Source organism: Porites lutea, chromosome 9 (assembly GCF_958299795.1).
Source record: "Porites lutea chromosome 9, jaPorLute2.1, whole genome shotgun sequence".
Classification (NCBI taxonomy): Eukaryota; Metazoa; Cnidaria; class Anthozoa; order Scleractinia; family Poritidae; genus Porites; species Porites lutea.
This window is the reverse complement of record NC_133209.1, coordinates 26,912,724-26,934,139: the sequence shown is the minus strand read 5'-3', so window position 1 is coordinate 26,934,139 and position 21,416 is coordinate 26,912,724. Positions and strand designations below refer to the sequence as shown.

General features: G+C 38.3%; 2 protein-coding genes across 3 annotated transcripts in view; one reads left to right on the top strand and one right to left on the bottom strand.

Annotated features, from left to right (window-relative positions):
* Nucleotides 1-4,310, bottom strand: part of LOC140947481 (centrosomal protein of 135 kDa-like) — a 29,286-nt gene extending 24,976 nt beyond the window's left edge. Inside the window, exons 1-2 of the mRNA XM_073396594.1 lie at nucleotides 3,498-4,310; nucleotides 275-403 (exon numbers count right to left, since the gene is read on the bottom strand). Coding sequence (XP_073252695.1) covers nucleotides 275-403; nucleotides 3,498-4,187 — 819 coding nt within the window. The 5' untranslated portion in view covers nucleotides 4,188-4,310. The remainder of the gene's footprint in view (nucleotides 1-274; nucleotides 404-3,497) is intronic.
* An 871-nt stretch (nucleotides 4,311-5,181) lies between these two features.
* LOC140947470 (F-box only protein 8-like) lies at nucleotides 5,182-12,327 on the top strand. Of its 2 annotated transcripts, XM_073396582.1 has the most exons (7): nucleotides 5,182-5,522; nucleotides 6,358-6,409; nucleotides 7,967-8,041; nucleotides 9,317-9,435; nucleotides 9,542-9,610; nucleotides 9,942-10,057; nucleotides 11,072-12,327. In XM_073396582.1, the coding sequence occupies exons 1-7, from the start codon at nucleotides 5,344-5,346 to the stop codon at nucleotides 11,329-11,331; spliced, it is 870 nt and encodes a 289-aa protein (XP_073252683.1). In that variant the 5' UTR covers nucleotides 5,182-5,343; the 3' UTR covers nucleotides 11,332-12,327. The 2 variants fall into 2 exon arrangements, with proteins under 2 accessions (XP_073252683.1, XP_073252684.1); XM_073396583.1 differs by lacking the exon at nucleotides 7,967-8,041.
* The last annotated feature ends 9,089 nt before the right edge of the window (nucleotides 12,328-21,416 follow it).

The window sequence follows — 21,416 nt, the reverse complement described above, 5'->3', positions numbered from 1 at the left end:
ATAGCGATTTCTTTATTTTATCTTTCAGTGTTCGAGGTTTAACACGTACACTGTAAGATACATTTAATAAAATTGATCGGAGATTTTTATACGAAATTTCTGCACTAATGGTTTTTATTCAAGACTATGTGCTGTGGCAGTAAAACAATAAATGTCAGCTTGGATTGCCTGGGCAGCCAACCACAGTGTATACAAGATGCATAACCACACTCTGTAGAAAAGTTCAAACATGTAGTTGAAGAAATTTCAAAACTAGAAAAATGCAAATAGTAACCTGAACATTGAGGTGTGCTACAACTCTTTCACTACTGTCTTTCTTTCCATCTCTAAGGACTGCTTCCACTGGACGACCGCCATCAAGCAGCCTGTTAAGCCTCTCAATTTCTTTATCGCGAGCTTCCACCTAGATTTGGAATGTTAGAGTGGTTTTCGTTTGAGTGTCGTAAAACCAAAACCACAGTAATTACTCTGGCCAATCACATAGGACACAGACAAGACATTGAACCAATCAAAACTCGAAGTAATTACATGTGGCTGACGCAAAGCGCGGGAAAATGCATGCGAGCGCGTCACAATTGGCTTTGGTTTCACTTCTGATTGGATGAAAAGGTGGCGCGAATCTTTTAAGCCAATCGCATCGTGTAGAAAGTGCAAAACCAATTACTTTTCGACACTCAAATGAAAACCGCTCTACAAAAAACTGAATTTAGTTAGCCTGTTATTTGCAGTAAATCCAGGAACTGTATGGCATATTTAATGTTACCCTCAGTCAATGATTGTACAATTCAATCAGAGTAATCAAATCAGCGAATACCTCTCCTACTAAGACAGATTACAAGTAGTTCAAGGCTTTCAATGACTTACATGTGTAAGCAATACCAGTACCAGAGCTGCAAATAACTTTTAATTATGATCCAATATGTCCACTGTATGAACAAGTGATGAGATTTACTTTGTAAATACTTACAATCATCGTTTTTTCTTTCCACCATAAATCTTATAAACAATTAAGGTATGAACAGAAAGCAGTAAAGAGGTCTTGCAAGAAGCAGCACACTTAGAGTACTGGTTACAGGCTTTTATGGAAACCCCAGGTACTCTAACATTTACCACACAGAATATTTACATTATTCTCTGAAACAATTATTATTTGCTAGAGTCTGCTGGTGGAAAAAATTGTCTGTGCTCTGTGAACATTCATGTCCACACCACCAAAGGTTCTCTGGTTTGTACCTTTATCCCTCCACAGGGTGCAAATAAAGTCAGTTTTACAGCTTGCCATTAGGGCAAGCTGTAGCTAGCATGTTCAAGCTCAAAAAAATTTCTTGATGAGCAGGAGTGATTACAGTTCTCCTCTAATATTCATTCCAGAAAAAACCTTCACATGCCTGATGCATGGTTTGTACAGAATTTTTGGGGAAAAATCAAGGACTTTTCAAGGAATAAGATAATTTTTTTCAAGGACTTTTTTTCCCTGTAATTTTACATAGCATGACATGAGGTAAAGACCTTCAGAATTCGTAGCTGGAGTGGGGTTTGCTTATTGCATTGCCTTCCCCCAGAAAGGCACGGTTACTAGGGTACTTCAAATAATGGAAAATGAACTATGACAGGAACATTGAAATCATACCCAAACACACTTTCATGATCACCAAGAAAATTTGCATACTGCTGTGCTTTCAATCTTTCCTTTGCACAAAACACTTTTTTTTAAACAAAGGGTATTTTTTTTCAAGGATATCCCATAAGCAATGTTTCAATTTTCAAGACTTTTCAAGGCCCGTGCAAAACATACCAATAGCAATTGCAAGTTAAGAACAGAATTTGCTAGCCCAATGGCAAAATCCACTAGCCCCAGGCTATCAGACAGGGCTTTCTTTGCACACTGCGCCCCCTGGTATCATAATGTTTGGCTGGCTATCAGAAATTCTGAACTCCTTTGCAGGGGTTTCAATAATATTTGAAGTAAGCAGTGGCTTTAGGGTTGACTAACCAACTGACTCTTTCTCAAAGTCCAAGGTTTTAAACAATCCTAAACTTCAATTACTTCAATTTAGGGGGCAAAAGTAGCCAAATTCTCTGACCAAATAGCAGTCACTTTTTGTTGCTCATCAGTGCTACTGAAAGCAATGACGGGGGTGAAGTTTTTTCACAAAGAGGGATGTGAGACATGTTTGTGTGGGTTGGATGGGAAGTGAAGATTCTAAGGTCATTTAAACCTGTGCCTGTGACCTCATTCTGCTCAATGCCAGGATCAGGATTAATTAATTAATTAATGGGGCTAAAGCCAATTGTGCAATTATTGCACCCATTTAAGGCATCATACTAACAAAGAATTATCGCGTAAAAATATTTCCAGCAACTACAATTGCTCACTTTCATGATTAGCTTGAAAACTACAAGAGAGTTTTAACCAAGATCATGTTTCAGTTATGAACAGCCAGAACTGAGTGGCAGTTTTCACTTTTCATTTTTCAATATCTATTAGCACCAATCACTTAACTACAGGGAAAAGCAGTTTAAGCAAACATAAAACAATTGTGAATTCTTGTGGAGCTTTTCCATTACCAGGTTTGCAGGTGGAATTGATCAGCTATTGCAGATATTTACTAGATTAAGATGCATTCAATTTACTGTCCACTCTTTCAAAAATTATTGCTGTCACTAAACCACCCACTTCTGTCACTATTAAAAACCATAAACACCTACTCAAAAATTTACTGAAAACACTGCTATAGAGCGGTTTTCACTTGACTGTCGTAAAACCAAAACCAAAGTAAATACACTAGCCAACCAAAGGGCGTAGTAAAACCAAAACCAAAACCAAAACCAATTACTTTCGACAGTCAAGTGAAAACCGCTCTAATACCTAAAGTAATATTAATAACTTTCACAGTAGAAAGTAAAATATTTACTTCAGTAGCCTGATTTGATACAATATTAACATATATATTTTTTCATTATTAGCGAAAGAATTCTTTTTTGAGACAAAATTTTAACTGAAAGTAATCTTAGAAAATTTAAAAAAATTAACATTTATTTTTCTTTTGAATATTTCAGAAGGATAAAAATTTTAACCTTGTGATAACCAAAATAACCAAAACAAGTATATAATTGAATAAAGACACTCAGTCAAAAGGAAATAAAAATAATTTAATTAAATGGCCTAGTGTTAAACACCTATCAGATCCTCTAGTTCTGTTGACATTCTTGATACCGAGCACGGGCAAGCGTATGAGGTAGTGAAGGAGCATCAGGTAGTCAAAAGATGCAAGCTGGGAAAGAGATATATCGACGACATGTATACCATACAACAAAGGATGCTAAATATAAGAATAAATAATTGACTATGAGAAAAACAAAATAATATGTGAAGCACAAAACAGAGGTGGCTTTACACTAACTTCCAGGGCATCTACAGCGACAGAGAGCTTTTGCAATTTGAAAGTCTCCTACTTAGCTTAAACTTTGCTCAAATTAAGCTTATAGTTCATTACCTGTTTTCGTAGACTTTTGTTTCGTCTTTCCGTACTCGACTTCTCGTCCTCAAGATGAGAGACTTGTTCCTGTAGTTCTTCTATTCTTGTATCAGCCACGTTTAATAAGTCAGCGACATATGGATCCTGTAAATCGTCTTTCTCGCCAGGCAAGCTACGAGCAGGAGAAACCGTACTTTCGATGTCCATTCGCTGTCGCCGAAGCGGTATTTGCTTCCTTCGACCACCAGGGGTTTCCACGACTGCGTGTAAATTTTTCTCTTGCAAATCTTGTATTCTATCGGTCTTCGCCTTGTTTTCCTTCTCCAAGGCTTTAACTTTATGTACATATTGCGTATTTAAAAATTTCAGGTCGGCATTTTCGTGCTCTAGCTTTCGAACGCTGGCTTTGAGATCCCTGATAATTTGATCAGTTTCTTCTCGTAATTTTATGAGCTGCAAATGAAGTTCGTTGTTCTCCTTTACAAGTTTGGCATTATCGCTCCTGTATGGCTCAACATTATCCTCGTAGACAGTCTTCTCCTTTTCCTGTCTACCTACTTGGAGTTTAAGGTTTTTCAAGCTTTCTGTTGTATGAACAAGATCGCTGAACAGTTTCTCGACCAGAGGAACAGATTCGATTCCAAGTGGCTGTCTGTAACCAAGCTGATCCAGACGCTTTCTGAGCGTCGTAAATTTTCGCTCTGCCATCCCTGGAGCCTCTAATGTCCCTCCTCTTCGATTCTTTTACGACTTCAGCCAAATTCATGGATATTTTCGAGGAAATATCATCTTCAGAGGAAAACCGTTACTACTGTTCGCGGTTCCAGAGCGTCTTTGACAACCGCGAAGAACGCATGCGTGACTTTCAAATTTGCCTCTGTTTTCATTAGCAGCTAAATGAGAATTCAGATTTCGATCAAGAAAGTTGGATCAGATAATTTTTGAGAAAATGTTTAATTCTTTTTACAATTTTTCAAAATCAGCTGATGCAAATTAAGAACAAACATTTTTCTAAAAATTGATGATTTCATAACAAAATCTTTGAAATACAGAGCTGCTGTTATTTTTTATGGCCGCAGTCCACGACGTTTATTTTCTATTTTTAGACGAATTTGAGAGAAACTTGAGCGTCTCAGTGAACAGGCTATGAAATAATACTTTTGCTGTTGTTGTTTGTTATTTATTCATTTCCATGACTGTATAAGAATCTGTCAGTGAAATATTACATTAAAAAATGATGATAGATCATCCTGAAACCTTCATATCAAATTTAAACATTTTTTTTATTTGAAGGTAATGCAAGGGATTTTGTGATTCAAGCCAAAGAATTAGCTTGAAGCCGGGTCAATTGATTTTGTAGGATAAATGTCGAGATTTACTGCGACCCGATTTATTTTACAGCAAAACGAGATTTAGCCTGAGAAAGACGTTTCTCTCCTGTTTTCGCAGGCTATACCGAGATATAAGGCTAATGTTTCAAGTTCACGGTCAAATTCATGTATTCACACTTATTCAAAATCACATTCATTTGATGTACAATGTTTCCAATGAAAATTAATAATTCAAGATATTGATAACGGATTGATATAAAATCTCTCATGTTACAAAAAATCCGAGCCCTACGACGGGCGTTAAGCCAGCAGCTTCGCGCTTTGAGCACGCGTAGTGACCCTCAGCCTCGCAGCCACGTCACAACAGGCGATGTCATTTATCATGATCACAACAAAAATGGGTTTCGGCTGACTCGGAGAGAAATACCTTCTTGAAACTTTTACAGAGCGCGCTTACATTAATTGATAAAGGGGCAGTGGTTTCCCTGAAATCCAGGAGACGGGAACGACGTAATGAATTTCTGATCGCATGCATGGGACAGCTTCAGTCGCTAGTCCATCGCAGAAGAATTCAGCTGGATTCTTTTCCAGATCTAAGCAACTTTCCCCCTGAAGTAGCTGTATGTGTTTTGTCACATTTAAATGCTACAGATCTTTGTCTTGCAGCCTGTGTTTGGCAACACCTGGCTGATAATGAACTATTGTGGCAAAGGTGAGTTGGAAAGTTACATATTTTTTAATATTTATTTTGAGTTTGAAAGGCGCGATGCGGTGGAACCGACCACAGGTGATTTTAATTTGATGTTTGTTTTGAACCGTGGAATCTCATTTACATAGCTGTACTCTGTCATTTCCCAACAAGTACTTACTATGCCAAAAGTTACATGTAAACTCACTTCATATCCCTTTTTTTTCTTCTGTATATTCTTGTTTGTAAAAAAGGGTTGTTTATTGCGTTCAGACTGTACGTACTGGTGATTTTAGAATCTAAACCAACTTGAGATATTAAGTCAGTCTTAAATGTTTGCTTTGCGATTCCCTAAAAACACTGATAAACATTTACCTCGAGGTGGATTTTATAGACGTTTTATCCTAATCCCAGTTACTATGAGTATAAACTGACAACTAACGGCCTTTTATTTGTCGGTTTTTGGGAGAGTTTTGACTCTATCCACTTTTGACTTAAAAAAAAAACATTTGAGACAAAATATCACATGAATACGTTTATAAACGCCATCGATCTGTTCAAAACAATGTTACATATTTTATGTTTAAAATTTTGACTAGTTCGGTGTTAAAAGTAAAGCATTTTATTTATTTGGATAAAAGTGTTCCTCAATATTATCAGTTTTGGTTGCACCTCGGATCATTGACCATCATTTTCTGTGTCCATGTGCTACTCAGGCAGCTCAATGCATGGTAGTCACATGTGTTTGTAGACAAGACAGGGTGTATTTTATATTTTGATAGTGTATAAAGTACACTGGTGAAAACATGGCCTATTAAAATAATATTGTGCGGTTTTTTTTGTCACTTTGTACTTGCAGTCTTGCCAAATCCACATGGGGATATGTTTCAGCTTACAAGAGGAAACACCAGGTAATTAAATGCACTCCCTAGATGTAACCTCAGGAAGTCTTAGACTGCTTGCAAGCTGTCTTTTCTCTTAAATCCATCAAGGTCTTACTTTAGCTACATACAGTAATGTTGTTTGCACATTATCGTTTGCAATCAAGGCGGTTAACAAAAAGGGATTGGGACAAGAGTTCAAAAGATAGGCTGCGGACTCTTCTCTAGTAAACGAGCCCTTTGTTGGCCCAGAAACAGAATAGTTGACTGGTCAATTTTCCACTGTCCCCTTTTGCAGATCATTGACAGTTCTGTGGGTAATAGTTTCAAAGAAAGTTAGTCAGAACTGACCAGAAACATTGACGGATCCAGTGGTAATCTCTTAGAAGCTAAAACATACAGTGATATCTTGCCTACGAAGAACAGATGGAAACTGAGCATATGGATTTAGAAAAAAGTGTAATTTCTGAGTTTTGTCTTGTCTCTCTTTGTTCTTTGGTTTGCACTCTTTTATCACAGCTTGCTGCCTCACCTCTCACTCCTCATGTGTATGTCTTTTGCATGGGGCAACTTTGAAAAGAAAAAAGATTTGGCTCATATTAGGTAATCTAAGCTTTAAGGTCTGCAGAGCCTGGTTTCCTGGATTTGATGGCTGAAAAAAGTTCAGTGATATGAATGCTTTTCAACAAATGTTTCCTTGGTGACAAATAAAACTGTTGAAGGCATTTTATACCTGCCAACCTTTTTACATTTATAGGCGTGACATTTTTTATCGTAAGAGTGCCAAGATTTTTCGTAAGGGTCCGATAATACCCGAAGATGTCTGAAGACGTTCCGAAGACTTCCGAAGATGTTACAAAGAGTTCCATCTAACACGAACACAGGAACACAAAGGAACATTGACTTCCCTACTAATAAAAGAGAATTGGGAGAAAGTCGATCATCCACATAGACTTTTCTTTTCTCTGTTTGGTTCTGGTTTTTCTAAATAATTAATATATTTTATCAAAATGTGTCAGTTAATGCTGTTATGGCTCAAACTTTTCTACCAGGCATGACAAATTGGAACACAGGCGTGAGAACCAAATTTTCGATCTGCATGGCGTGACAATCACGCCTTAGGCACGACACTTGACAGGTATAGCATTTGTTTAGCTCTTGCGGGAACATTTCTCGTGAAAAGGATTTGTGGTGAAATTTTCTTTCTGTATTTAAAACCATACTACAAAAAAACCCCATTTGATTTAGTTTGAAGCTTATTTATGAACATGTCAGCTGAATAGAGTAATGCAAGACCTAATTTGCATTTGTAAAAAAGAAAATGTTTTTGATGGCTTCATTCATGAAAATTCAGGTTAAACAGACAAAGATGTGTCTGTAAAAACTGCCAATGAAAGTGAATTTCTTTGCCTTCTTTGTGCTGTTAGGAAACGCGAGTCTGATCTTATGCAAGTTTTGTGTCACTCTGGGGTTAAAAAGCATTGGATATCCTGAGTTTGAATTGCCAATCAGAGCACTCGAAAAACACTATCCACTGTTTTAGTATAATACACCAAATCAATATATTATTATTTTATTCTATTGTAGGGAAAGCTTTCTTTCAAACAGCTTTACATGCTTTTAGATGAAGGGACATGCCTCTTCAATTATGATCCTCATCAGGTAAGGAAGCACTTATATTTCATTTGTTATGGATGAACATTCCTCCAAGATGTTATAACATACAAAACAAGTACTGCCATTCCAATAGAATGGAATTGATTTATGGCCAGCAATTAAACTGTAAACAGGCATTATCTTTTCTGTTATTAAGCATTGATTCAACTCAGTTCTGCAACAGAAACATAATTTAAAACAAGCAGTATTTAATAGGTTTAAAAAGCAAAACATCTTGACTCTGAACAAGCATCATTCTTTCTAGTAAATTCTCTGTCTTCCGTGCAAAAATATTAACCCTGTCAGCCTTGATCAGAATGGCAATGTGTTCATCAGTTTGTTTTTTAAGATTATCAATAGAAATCCTTGCAACTTTGATTTCATCATAAATGCCAATTATGCAGGTAGAAACTAGTAATAATCATAGATTATGGATCCACATTCATCTTATCCTCCTGCCTGTTGGATTCCGGCAAAATAGGAAAAGTGAGCAGGGTGGGGGGAGGGAGAGGGGTAATTAAATTTTTTGAAGGTGTTGTTTTTGTTGCGAGTATCCATCAGATGTAGCCTATTTTCCATTACTACATAGCCTGTTTCAGGCTCTCATATAGTGGGGAAGATGCAAACACATGTTCTCAATTCAGCAGACCTAACTATCTCGGAGCCTGGATCGAACAGGCTAATTACTGCAACAATAGGAAACTTGTATATCATGACCTCCTGACATAATAGCCCCCGATCTACACTACTCGGTAAGTTAAATTGGAAAAGAGCTATTTCCTTTTAATTAGCTATTGCAGAGCACGACAACTCAGTGGGTTATTTAATTTTGTTTGATATTGTGCAAAGCTTTGCAATTCTTCACAATAAATTCAACATGACAAAAACTATTGCCAATCTTATCAGCAAAGGAAAATGGTCTTGAAAAGCTTAGATTGGAACCAGGAGTCGTACCCACCTTTTGCCAAGACCAAGACTTTTATTGATACAACCTAGAAGACACCTGAATGACATTACGTCTTACAAGAAATACTCATCTTATGTACCATGCACACACTCCACATTCGTGAAATATGCAAGCGGTAAACAAGAACTAGTCCAAGAACATGATCACCAGCATGACATCTGCATGAAACCGAGACTAGAGAAAACAAAAACGAGTCCAAAAGAGTCCAGTTTCCTGCAGCCAAACAACAAATGATATTCTTATCACAAACAGTTTACTTGAAATGATAATAAATGTAAGGATAATATTTTTTTATTCCTTTTGTTTTGTTCTAGGGAATGATTTATCTCATAAGGAATAACATAATGGAGGATTCAGTTGTAGAAATTGCTAAATTTATTAACCGTACCGGAGTGCTCAATGGCAAATCAGTACGAGAATATCTCAATACAAGGTTTGTTATCCTCCCAATAAACTCAAGACCTTTCCTTTGAATTTCTGAAGTACTTTTTGCTGGACACTTTGATGATAACACATTGTCTGTTCACTATTTTGTACAGACGAGATGTTTTGCAAGAAATTGTAAATATGCAGAATTATGAGGGAGTGTTCCTTCCTTTTGCTTTGAGGTAATGTTCGAAAACTTTAGCTTAAGATAGTTATTATACATGTATGTCTGTGTGATCTGGTTCAAAACTATTTACTGGGTTGCACACATGGCCCCATAAAATGATCAACCACAGACTGTTTACTTAATGAGAAATACTGTAAGACAGTGGTTGAAAAGACGTTAATAGAAAAAGTGAACCCTTTGATGGTATCTTAGTGGTTGCTGGCCAACAGTGAATGGGAGTTCCACGGACCAAAGAAGGACACAAGTTTTACAGCTGTATTGTACCCTTAAATTTTTCCCTGTTTGACATAATTAACTTTTAACACAATCTTGTCTTTTTATTGCAGGCAGTTTTTTGAAAGAGTCTATCCCCCTGATCAAAGAGGAGAATTCTTAGACACTCTTTTAAACAAATTTTCTGTTCAGTTTTGTGCTACAAACCCTACTACCTCCTTCACTCCTGGTAAGTTGAGATCAATAATGGCTGGTTTACTGTTGCCAGTAAAGCTTGCTTGCTAAAGGCTCGTTCTCACAAGTAGCACAAACAAAAAATAACTTGAGCAAAAGTGCAAGGGATAGAGTGTATTCACATCTCCAGAGCAAAAGATAGTGTTATCTACCAGATAAATCACTATTCAGTAGATAAGTATAAGGGAAACCAACACTTTCCTCTGGATAGAGATTAATGCAGTGGATAGCGTTATCCACGTATTGAACAACTGCGGCCAGATGTCTGTCTTGTCAATTCAAGTAGATTTTACCGTATAACGTCTCAAATTGCTCATTATGTTCCTTCAAGTCTCTTTATAAGAGGTAAAGCAACTATATTTTGAAGGTGATAACTCATAACTGTAATGGACTCATTTACCCCTCCCGCCCCACTCTCTCTCTCTCTCTCTTTTTCTCCATCAAAGCTCCATTTTAAGGGTATTTAAAACTATCTACCTATCTGGTCTCCACTGCTGGTCTCCTCCAACGCATGTTCAAACTCAGGCCCTGAGAAACAGCTAGGGTCTTCAAAAACTTGGAAAGATCATGCAGGCTGTGATTTAAGATCTTGTTTCAGTTCAAATGATTGCATCATTAGCCATTGCCTCCTCATCCTTCTTTTGTTGGTCAAGTCTAAGGGGGTGTAAAAGAACCCACAGTATTGTGTGAATGGAGTAGGGGAAGTTTCCCTGGTGGACTGGTGTATGTTTTACACATAATTCACATCATGGGCTGGATGGGGTATTAAGCTCCTCAAATGGGGTGGTCGTGGCTTCCATTGGCACCCTTGTATGCTGATGCCAGAGCTTACTGTTAACATGTTAATCCATCACATTTCATCATACAGTATTACAGCAGTATGTGAATATTTGATGCTCATTTTGACTTGGTTGATCTCGATTTGAGTTACACTGTAGCAAGTGTGAAATTTTCAGCTATTGCATTTATTTATTTATTTATTTTTTAATTCTCATTTTATTTTTTTCAGAGAGTGTTTTTATCCTTTGCCACTCACTGATACTTCTGAGTGTGGATCTAAGCAGTCCACATGTAAAAAACAAGATGACCAAAAGAGAGTTTGTGAAGAACCTGCGAGGACTTGTCCAAGGATTGGAGACTGATTATCTTGGGGATCTCTATGACAATGTGTATCTAGAAGGACACATTGCCTTAAAGGCTAAAAAATCCACACAGAAAACCACCTTTCCGTTTGAGAGGCCTTATGGGAAGATTTTTCTACAAATGTAATCATTATTTATAAATGTTAAGTTATGTCAGGCATTTTTGCTTTGTGTTTTGTTTGGAAGATTTGTAACAAAAGGTCTTAGATCCAAGTTTTATAACAGGAAGTACATATCAAGCACTGTCTTATGAGTTAGTTAACAAGTATCATTGTAAAAGCTAGGTCTTCATAGTGGCAAAAAGGTTTTAGAAAAAGTACTCCTGTAAATGATTCATATAATGGACGAAAACAGCACCCACTTTTGTAAAAGTTGGTCCAAATTAGGTTAGCCTAAGAGGCAAATAATGGATTGTCGCTGAATACACTTTTTTTTTTGTATGAGAGTATTTAGGGCCATTTGTCAAACAGTGTATTTGTAAGCAGTGAAATAACCAAGGTTGTAGCCTGCGATCAGGCGGTCCTTCTTTGCTTTTGTACGACTTTCGCGTTTTCCCTAAAAAAAAAACACCTGATCGGAGATTACCAAGGTCGGCCGTCGTGTGTAGTGATATACCATATCCCCCCATCCACAGCCCCCCTTCCCCCCACCCCCCTAAGAAACTGTTGGCCAAAACCCAAAACTGGATTTCTGTCAACGAAGGCGCTGAGTCGACGCTTAGGTTAACAAACTGAAAGACAGTGATTTGTTTGAAATTATCCACCTGACTCTCGACCTCTTTCAACACCAGGTGCAAAAGAAGGGAGTTTAAGCAGTGACGTTTTTGAGCGATGCACGTCAACCGGAAGTGAGCCTTTTTTCACTTTTAATATGCCTTAAGACCCCGAAATTTGTATTGCTAAGTTTTTTTTTACTCTTATAGAGACGATTTGTCCAAACATTTGTTCAAAATCACGGCTCAAGACTGCAAAACGTCCACTGCCGGTTGACGTGTGTCGCTCAAAAGTGTCACTGCTTAAAATCCTTATTATACCGTATGCTATATGTATACCCAAAGCCCTTGGCAGATCCTGATTATTTGTAATTATCAAAAGATGTGATTAATAAACTTTCTGCAATATAATCGATGACTAAGGGCCTTTTACATAAAGGAGGGAGGCCCCAGGTAGGTGAGGTAGCCCGCTTAGGTGGGGTAAAAAAAAATTGTAACCCTCAAGATTATTGAAAAGTCGCTAAACACGTACACAAAATATGGCGGGCAAACGACGTATTTTGGCGATTAACGTTCTTCTACTCTCACTTGCTGTGGCTTTCTATTGTCACTTTGAATGATGCAAATTCTCCGCCAAAGTTGAATTTGGCGCGAATTTGATATAACACGATATAACACCAGGTTAGGCGGGTTACCCCACCTTGAAACATTTCCATGGAAAAATGTGACTGCGGCTCTGGGAAGGCTACCCGGTCTGGCAGACCGAGCAACCTGCCTTGGTTGGTCACCCCACCATGCCTCCTTGATGGATAAGCTATGTATGAAAAAAATTTGTATGAGGCCTTGGGTGAGGGTGAGCTGATTGAGGAAATTTGCCAGTGCTGCTGAAGGGGAGGAGAGTGGGGAAACTTGCTTGCCCGTTGTTGAGTAAACTTGCGAGACGGGAACGAATTTGTTTGCAAAGGCGCCTAGAGAATTTCCCTGGGGACTGTAAAGGGCCAATAGAGTGCCTTACGAGGGAGTATGCAATTATCTCTACAGTGGCGGGTCCAGCACCAGTCTAAATTGCTTAAATAGTGTCAAGTGGGGCGATTATTCGAGAAATTAGGTGCTTCTTTAATATCTTTGCTGTAGTGATGTAAAGCGCTCACTGGATGGCCGTGTGTTTTCGAGTAAATACGGTACTTGAACATCAGTAATTTTTCTTTAATCCACCTTTTTTTACGTTAAAATCTAACCGAAACTGCAAAAAGCTTGTCCGTGTTAACAGTTATCATTTGAAAAACACGGGGTGTTTCGGTGAGTAGTGGTATACTGTGAAGCACTAAACAGAATATATCATCCTGATGTATTTGGCGTAGAGGAGGAGTGAGACAAGATTTTTTTGCAATATGTATGGAAGTTCTCTGGTAGCCCTCGTTTTGACTACCTGTATGCAAACAAAGATGTCGAGCTAGGGCCCTCGAACGACATATTAAAGGGTTCAGGTGTAACTGTCATGCGAAACTGACTTGACATTTCTGAAGATCAGCTGCTTTCGTTCTACGACAGCTGTGAGTAGATGTTGCATACAAGTTGTCCGGCGCTTAGGATTGCCTACAGTTGGGGTATCTTTCAAATACAAACTTGGAATAGGTGACGAGCAGTTTTTTCAAAGTTAGTAGTACTTGTTGTGCGCCGACTGGAAAAAAAGTTAAATTGAAATACGGTATAAATTATTGTCGTTCCAGTTACTTCTGCTTGGAATTAGTGTGTCACTGAGGCCAAAATTAAAAGTGTTTACTCCGCGTCACCAAGTTTTATTACAAGGTAAGCTTGCATTAGAATTGACTGACGAAAATGTTAGTTGTAACCGTGAAGCACGCCAATTTTAGTCAACTTACTGTAACTGGAAGTCCCTCGCACCTTTCTAGTTCGTTAATTTTTGACTGACATATACCCGCAGTTCATTTGTGAGTTATTGATTTAGACATTCAATTTTTTTCCTCCATCCATTATCATTTAGTATAGTATATTATGTTCGTAAAATGGTGTAAAATGAATTATTGAAAGGATAACTCAGTGGCCAACCACAGCCATTGTTAATTTGTCGAATTATCGATATTTGACTTGTGAGGGTACGTGAAAACATTTAAATTCCCTCTATCAACCTATGTGTCACCCATTTTCATCCCTGAGACTCGCAAAAATATTGAAATTTATGGCAACTTTAAAATTTTCTTCCGGTTTTCTCTCACGCAAACCAAATCTTTGGACTCGTAAAAAAAATGCCACTTGTCTCAATAGACACTTGCCCATAGCAGGTTATCTTAATTCACTTTGCTCCAGCTCGTATGCAATAGATTCAAATTTATTAAACATTTACAATAAGGATTTATTTTTGCTGAGATCACCAAACAAAATTAAATGTCTAAATGCAAAAAACTTCAGTAAAACCTGACGTTTTGCGGACACGGTCATATCTATTGTTGACACTGAGCGGAAATATCAGATGAAAATTATGACGAAGTTCGCTCTCGTCTTTTCCAGGGAATCAAGCTTTCTAGGATAATTCACAATTCAAGGAATGAATTCAAATATAAATGTTCTTTCGTCGGCCGGTCAAGAGCAATCCCTGAGAAATTGTCAGAAATTTTTATAGATTGATAGGGCATGTTTCATAGTAATTGCCGGTCGGTGGGCGTGGCCAGCGATTATTTAATTATGAGGGAAGATGCCTCGATCGCGAAATGTTCCTGTTTATAACTTTGCTCAGTTTGAGAGATTGAAGCTTGAACTCAGCATAGCATATGTGGTATAAAATGAGGGGAAAGTAGGTGAGTATCCGTGATTGCTACAAAGTGGCCTTTCGCTGGCCTCTAACTGTAACTATACACGCTCTTGAAATACAACTTAAAATTGAAGGCAAGGCTGATCGGACAGCTAATGGTTACGAATTTATTTGTCCAATATTTCGACTAGACAAAACCAGTCTTCATCAGGGACTGGAAAAGCTAAGTGACAAGATCCGGCTTTCACTCGCTGCTGTTTGTCCAATTGGTCCTTGCAAGAATCGTTCGCGTCATATATATACAAATTGACCGAATACTTGAAAGACCACATAAAATCTCATTCGAAACATCAGTTTTGAGTCACACGTTGGCGATAAAGCGCGACAATAATGGACATGATATTGGAGGCAGCTTTTAATCACCTACGGTCACTTAGTAAAAATTCACTGCTGACGAATGGCTAATGTTTCCTCTGATATCAGGAAATGAAGCATCCAATTATTTTCTGCTCTTTGAGCGAATCAACAAGGTCGATAGTAATGAAAATTAAAGTCTGCCATTTTTGTAATTTTAAACCTCATTTACTACTTCGGATATCAGAGAAAGTAAAGACAGAAAAATGAACATGTCTTTTCACTTCCCGAACTTAAAAACTTAAGATCGCTTCCGGCACGGCCCATAAATTTTAGCTGCTCAGCCAGAAGTTCTCATTGCCTCCTCATTATCCTTTTACCTCAGGCTATCACGCCTAAGTACAAAAACAATTTCAACGGCGGCGACAAGGTGAGATATTTACACGAAAAATAATGTGGATAAACGATGTCTCATTTCGAAAAAACAGAGCAGTTTGAAATTTGAAATTGGTCACATACCCGTCAGCCAAGAATCGGGCTGTAATTTATCAAACGCACAATTTATTCAGGCACAAGGCGTACTATGTTTCTTCATTTTTGGCTGTATTGGTAATTTTTTTAGTATAACAGCCATTCGCTATATTGGTAGACATGCAAAGACACCCGACAAATGTAGCCACAGGTAGTCCAAGATGTCAGCCCAAATGCGGCACTCACAGGCGGCCCAAGCTCAGTTTAGCATACAAATGGTACCCCTTTACTGTCACTACAAAAATGGTATATTAAAAGTAAGGGTTAGAATTTCAGAGCGGAGCCTCCTCGCATAAAGCTTGTTGAGTACCCCCTTCCCCCATTGCCGGGAAGAAAAAATATCTCCTGGCTTGTTTAAATTAAACATAGGTGTAATATTTATGCGCCAAACAGCTTATTCTATTCTTTGCCTGTTAACAAGCCTTGATGGGCTCCTGTTAATGATGAATCTGTTATCATCACAACACAGCATATGCTGGTCACCGGCGTCTGTCAAACTGATAGGAAAATCCTATTACAAACATGTCAAATTGGGTGTTCAGAGCTAAATATATAGCTGAAGGCTATACATCCAGGCTTGATAGCATTGCATTAAGACCTTTTAAGGCGCAAGGATCTCTAGCCTTTCGAGAGCAATCTCTCCAATGACAAACAAAGCGACCCACGAGAGCAGAACGCGCGCGCGAGCAGCGAAGTGTCTCTCCTTTTGCGTGCGGCTCTCGCGTGACTTCTCGCGACTCCTTCAAATGCAGAGCTTGCTTGCATGCTGAAACAATAAAACGCTAACTTCTGATAACTGAATTATAGGACTGGCTTGCAGAAAAATTACTTCAATGTTTCTATTGGCGCCACTGCAGAATTCAGGTGATGCGTATTCTCTGATTGGTCCCCGCAGACTCGTTAAGTGATTTGTCTGTTCAGTTCTTGGCCATACCTAAATCAAAAAGTAAAGCCATCTTGAACGAAAGTGGACTTAGCCGGTTATCGCGGAAAAGCTGAGGATTAAAAAATGACAGGACAAGCGACTGCAAGTCACAGATGAACGTCTATCTACTTATCTGGTAAAATCGTTAAAATAAGTAGGTGTTTTCAATTTGACCTGACAAAAAAAGAGGCCTTCTCCGGCATTCAAGATTAGCAAAAAATTTAGCATCGGATGAAAAAAATTGACACTATGACACGAAGACCGAAACATCATCAGCAAAACTGACGATTAATATAATTTTCAAGAATTTATAGCTACCTTTGGGATTTTTTTTAATTTTAAAGGTGACAGTATAATAATATGATCGATACTTTAGCGCTTTTTTGCTCGAAACACACATTTGTCTGGATGTATTAATCTCTCAAAATTAGTGCGGGCTGTGAGTCATATGTGAGTTGTTTTGGCTCGCGAAACCGAGCAAACCAATTTTGCAGGTAAAAACAGTTATTTAATTAGGAAAATTTGACCCCAGACGTGCCAGACTGCATTATGAATTCGGATTTTTTTCTAGGATTGTCTTGCAAGTAAAGTTTATCATAGATTTAACTTCTTATCACGCAGAGTCCATATTAAAACACACTTTATTATTACTAGTCAGTAAACATTGTTCTGACGCCAGACTTATTTAACTTTTATTACACTTTGAACATTATCAAACGTTTTCAGGAGTCCATCATAATTTTTATATTTCAGCCGTGAGTCACGAAGTCACGGACAACTATACTTTCGCATTGAACAAAAAGACTCGGTGACATTTAACTTCTTCGAAAGCTTAAACTGGATAAGTGTTAGAGAAAAAGCAAAAACGCGTGCGAATACAATGACATATTCAGCATTGGTTTAGGGCCAAACATAGTGGCGAGTCAAATAGTATTTTGTCTTGGGATTCAAAGCCGAGTAAAAACCCTCCACCTGCTATTTTCTTCAGGAAAGGTAAGCAAAGTTTTCATATTTAGCCAATCTTTATAAAAAAGGGACTTCAATAAGTTTCAATGAGATGACTTTATTGATGCAGCGAATAGTCGGCTAAAACGTCTAGAAACAATTTGAATATGACTATGGGCTGAAAATCTTTTTAATATTTCACAGTGAATCCTAGGAGACAAATTTTCACACTTTGATGTGATATTAAACTTCTGATGCAAAGTCGCTGAAAAGTCTAAAAAATCAATTCATTTTGCGGTCGACTATAATATACGGCCACCGAACACAGAAAGGAAGGTACTCGTTTAAATCTTTTATTGTACTAATAACCTGAAAATCATGGAGTCGTATCTTGGTAATGTCTTGACCTCTAGATTTTTCTTTTGTTATAACGAGAAAAGGAACGAACATGAGTGTGTGAAAGACTTATGGCTATATATTTCTTCATCTTGGCACAAATGAAAGTATATTGATTTCGTCTTTCTTTTTTTCCGATCAGTTTTTTCCTTGCGTGAGTTTTTATCCAGCTTTTCCATTTAATTGTCAACATCTGACAGGTCTGATATCAGCTGAAGCTTATTTGATCGGGAATTTTGATACAACCACTTGATTATATGATATTGCCAATGGACTGACCCAGAGGTGTAAATAAGGTAGTATTTCGAGGGTTTGTAATCGCCCAATAGCATGCCGTCTATCCACCAAAAATTGATTGTGGTACTCAGTGTATATATGGTTCGCTTTTTTTAAATTGACACTATCACCACGGTCACTGAATAAGAAGCAATTAGCCTTGTAGTCATTTTATAGAGGTTTCCATATCATAGAGGTAGGCGTGATTCCCTGAACCTTCACTGAGCATGTCAGCCGACCTTATTACCTTCCGAGATGCCTTCGAAAGAAAAATTCGACTGTAGCCCATGAAATTGTCTCATAACTGACAACGGTATCTTGGCTTCAAAGAAATAGGCGGAGAAACCAGCCATAGTCGCTTCTTGTGATAGATGATTCCACTGACTGCTGCTCTCTCGTAAATCGAGGAAACTTTCGAAACTTCGGAGAGGGCTTGAGTAACCTGCGTAATAGCAAGCATTTCCGCGCAAGTTCGTTGAGAAAGCTGGAGTACCATCGAGAGCATTTCTTTTGCTCTCGCTCAACGTTTCGCGGAATATTAACTCGATTTTAAACGCTTGCTACGCAGGCTAAGGAAGCCGGACTGAAAAGAAACAAAGTTCACTAAAGGAAGATCACGGGAGGGGGCTACGGTTTACAAGTTTAAAATTCTAGGATTACTTAAGACTGTGATAAACATCCGCGGTAGATTTTAATTACCAGATTTGGATGTGTGTACTATATACATCACTCAAAGCACATTATAAAAAAAATCATCATAAATATTAATGAAAGCTATTGTAGTACATGTATAATATTGCAGACAAAAACTTTCCACTGGCATTTCGACTTGTGGCGCGCTCTGCTGATATTGGCCATTAGAAAAAAAAAGCTGCATATATTGATTCCTGTTGACTACCAGTGGAGATTGTAACAACCGTTTCAAGAGGGTCTCAATGGGGTTAACCGATAGGCGTAAAACGGCCAAAAATTTAGTCGATAGCCGTAAAAATTGAAAAATTTTAACCGTTAGCCGTAAAAAGGGGACAAAATAGTTAACCGTAAAAGAAAGTGTTCCCTAGACTTGCTACTTTTAAGGATGGTACTAAACTCACTTATGGTTGCGTTTTTTTTTTCCGGCTTGTGTGACTCCTTACGCACGTTAGGCGAAGCGCCTTAGCCAAGACCTAGGCTCCATTTCCGGTGCTCTCTCGAGGAACTAATTTTTTCCATAGCGAAAGTGTGGCTTCTTGCTGGGGATTAATATTTGCAATTTTCCGGAGGTCGTGCCCTCGAAACACTAGTGAAACAACACGCAGAGATGTCACTGTTTGTAAGACACGTTGCCGCTAAACAACATTTCCCTGTTTCTCTCTGACGCTACGGTAGACATTGCCATGCCTAGTCCCTGTACGTCGTCTTCCCACGCAATCACGGTCAAGGCATTTCGGTGGCGAACTCGCTCGGACCACGTGACCCGAAACGCATTAGCCGTGCGGAATAATGCAGCCTACAGACAAGGCAACGGAAGACAGTCTTTCCGTACAGTCCTTCGCTATCATTAAAAGCACTGGACACGGGAATTTTGTTATTGGCCGTTTTCACACTAGAGCTAGAAATGGATCATCCGTCTGAGACTAGCCTGTGTACAGTCGCGTCCTCCCCACAGACACCCCTTCTCCGATTTTTTCTGAGAGGAGGGGGCGGCTGTACACAGGCTATCTGGAACGCATAATCCCGTCTTCAAAAGTCAGGCGCATTGTTCATTCAAAATTAAAACTATTCCATTTGCAAATTAAGACGTATTGCCTATCTGACGCGAATCATCAAACGGATAACCTATCTCACACGAATAATCCTTGTCTAGTGTGAAAACGGACATCTCTGTTATAATGAATGTCGCGCCCGGCGGCCTTGAGTTGGGCGTTCGCGTGTCTGCTTTTGCTTTTTCACAAAGATTATTTTTAAATTGACTATTGACATTTCTAAGTGTAAAATAATATTAGAAGTGGAATACTTTATAAAAATTATGATCTATCAAATGCCAAAATTTTTCAAAAGAACAGCTTATTTCATCTCGAGATGATCCGAAGACCTTTATTAAAAAAAATACAGGTTATTAATATTTAACTTTTTGAAACAAAAGAAGTTAATTTTTGACTTTTCGTTAACCGTAACTGAAAAAACTTAACCGATAGCCGTAAAAGAGCCAAAATTTTAGCCGATAACCGTGAAAGCCACCACCCCGTTGAGACCCTATTTCAAGAGAGACGGAACCACAGTATTCCTCGGCGACGACCGCAGAGCAATATGGGTAATTTCAAATTTTTTTCGAACTGAGCTATGACGAAACTTTCTCGGTATAACATCACAAGACAAAGGTAAACAAATTTGACGTGTTATACGATTATGTGGAACTGATAACTTCTAAGTCATGACCAAATTACAAAGGATTTACAGCTTATTATCATGCACTGAACCACACGTACCAACTCTGCGGTTTACCCTGCGGTATGGCCACTACCATACGCATGCCCACAACCATATCACCCCGACAGCTACCAAGTTATAACCTTGCGTTTGTCGCGAGTGAGGCCTTGGTAGTTTCTACCTGAAGAGACGGTGCAGGTACAAAAAACACAAAAAACTGTTTTGTAACTAGAAGACTACAGATACTTAGTGAAGTCGGTGCAGTTCCACTTTATGATACTGAATTCGGAAATCGTTTGTAATGCGCTGGCCAGCCCGTTTTTGTTTATAGATCATCAATATTGAAAAAAGCTTCAAAAACAAAAGGGTTTTTTAATTTTTTTTTTTTAACTAACAGGCAGAAGTCATGCAGCTGTCGAACGAAATATAACGGAACTACAAATAACGTTTGTTAGCCCGGCCAAGGTTAATGAAATGGAAAAGAAAAGGAAAAAGGAGATAATATGAGTGACAATATATTTTCACGGTCTTCCCGGTTGGCTGCAATTACAATATCATTTCACTGGCGAAAACAAAATAAACAGTGGTGTTCGAAAAAAAAAAACAATCATAATCGTAAAAAGTCGCATGCCTTTTTTAAGCATTAACATCTATTTGTTTTGATTAAGGATCGAATGTTCTCTCTTCCGACACCACTGAACACTGCTGAATCCATACATCAAAAAGGACATTGATGAAATATGACACAGCATAACGGATCAACTTGAAAGTGCTCTTTGCGGAAAGATTTACTTTAAGACAAAGTCATCGATGATGTTTTCATTACACAGGTTTTCCTTTTGACGACAGCCTTTCAACTCGACTGTAAAGGTAGGCACCCGGCCGGTCAGGTTG

Bases quoted from the DNA above. Each gene is read 5' to 3' on its own strand.
- LOC140947470 (XM_073396582.1), top strand. From the start codon at position 5,344: ATGGGACAGCTTCAGTCGCTAGTCCATCGCAGAAGAATTCAGCTGGAT. The intron at 9,611-9,941 runs GTAATGTTCGAA...TTTTTATTGCAG, and splicing joins TTCCTTCCTTTTGCTTTGAG to GCAGTTTTTTGAAAGAGTCT. The intron at 10,058-11,071 runs GTAAGTTGAGAT...TATTTTTTTCAG, and splicing joins TACTACCTCCTTCACTCCTG to AGAGTGTTTTTATCCTTTGC.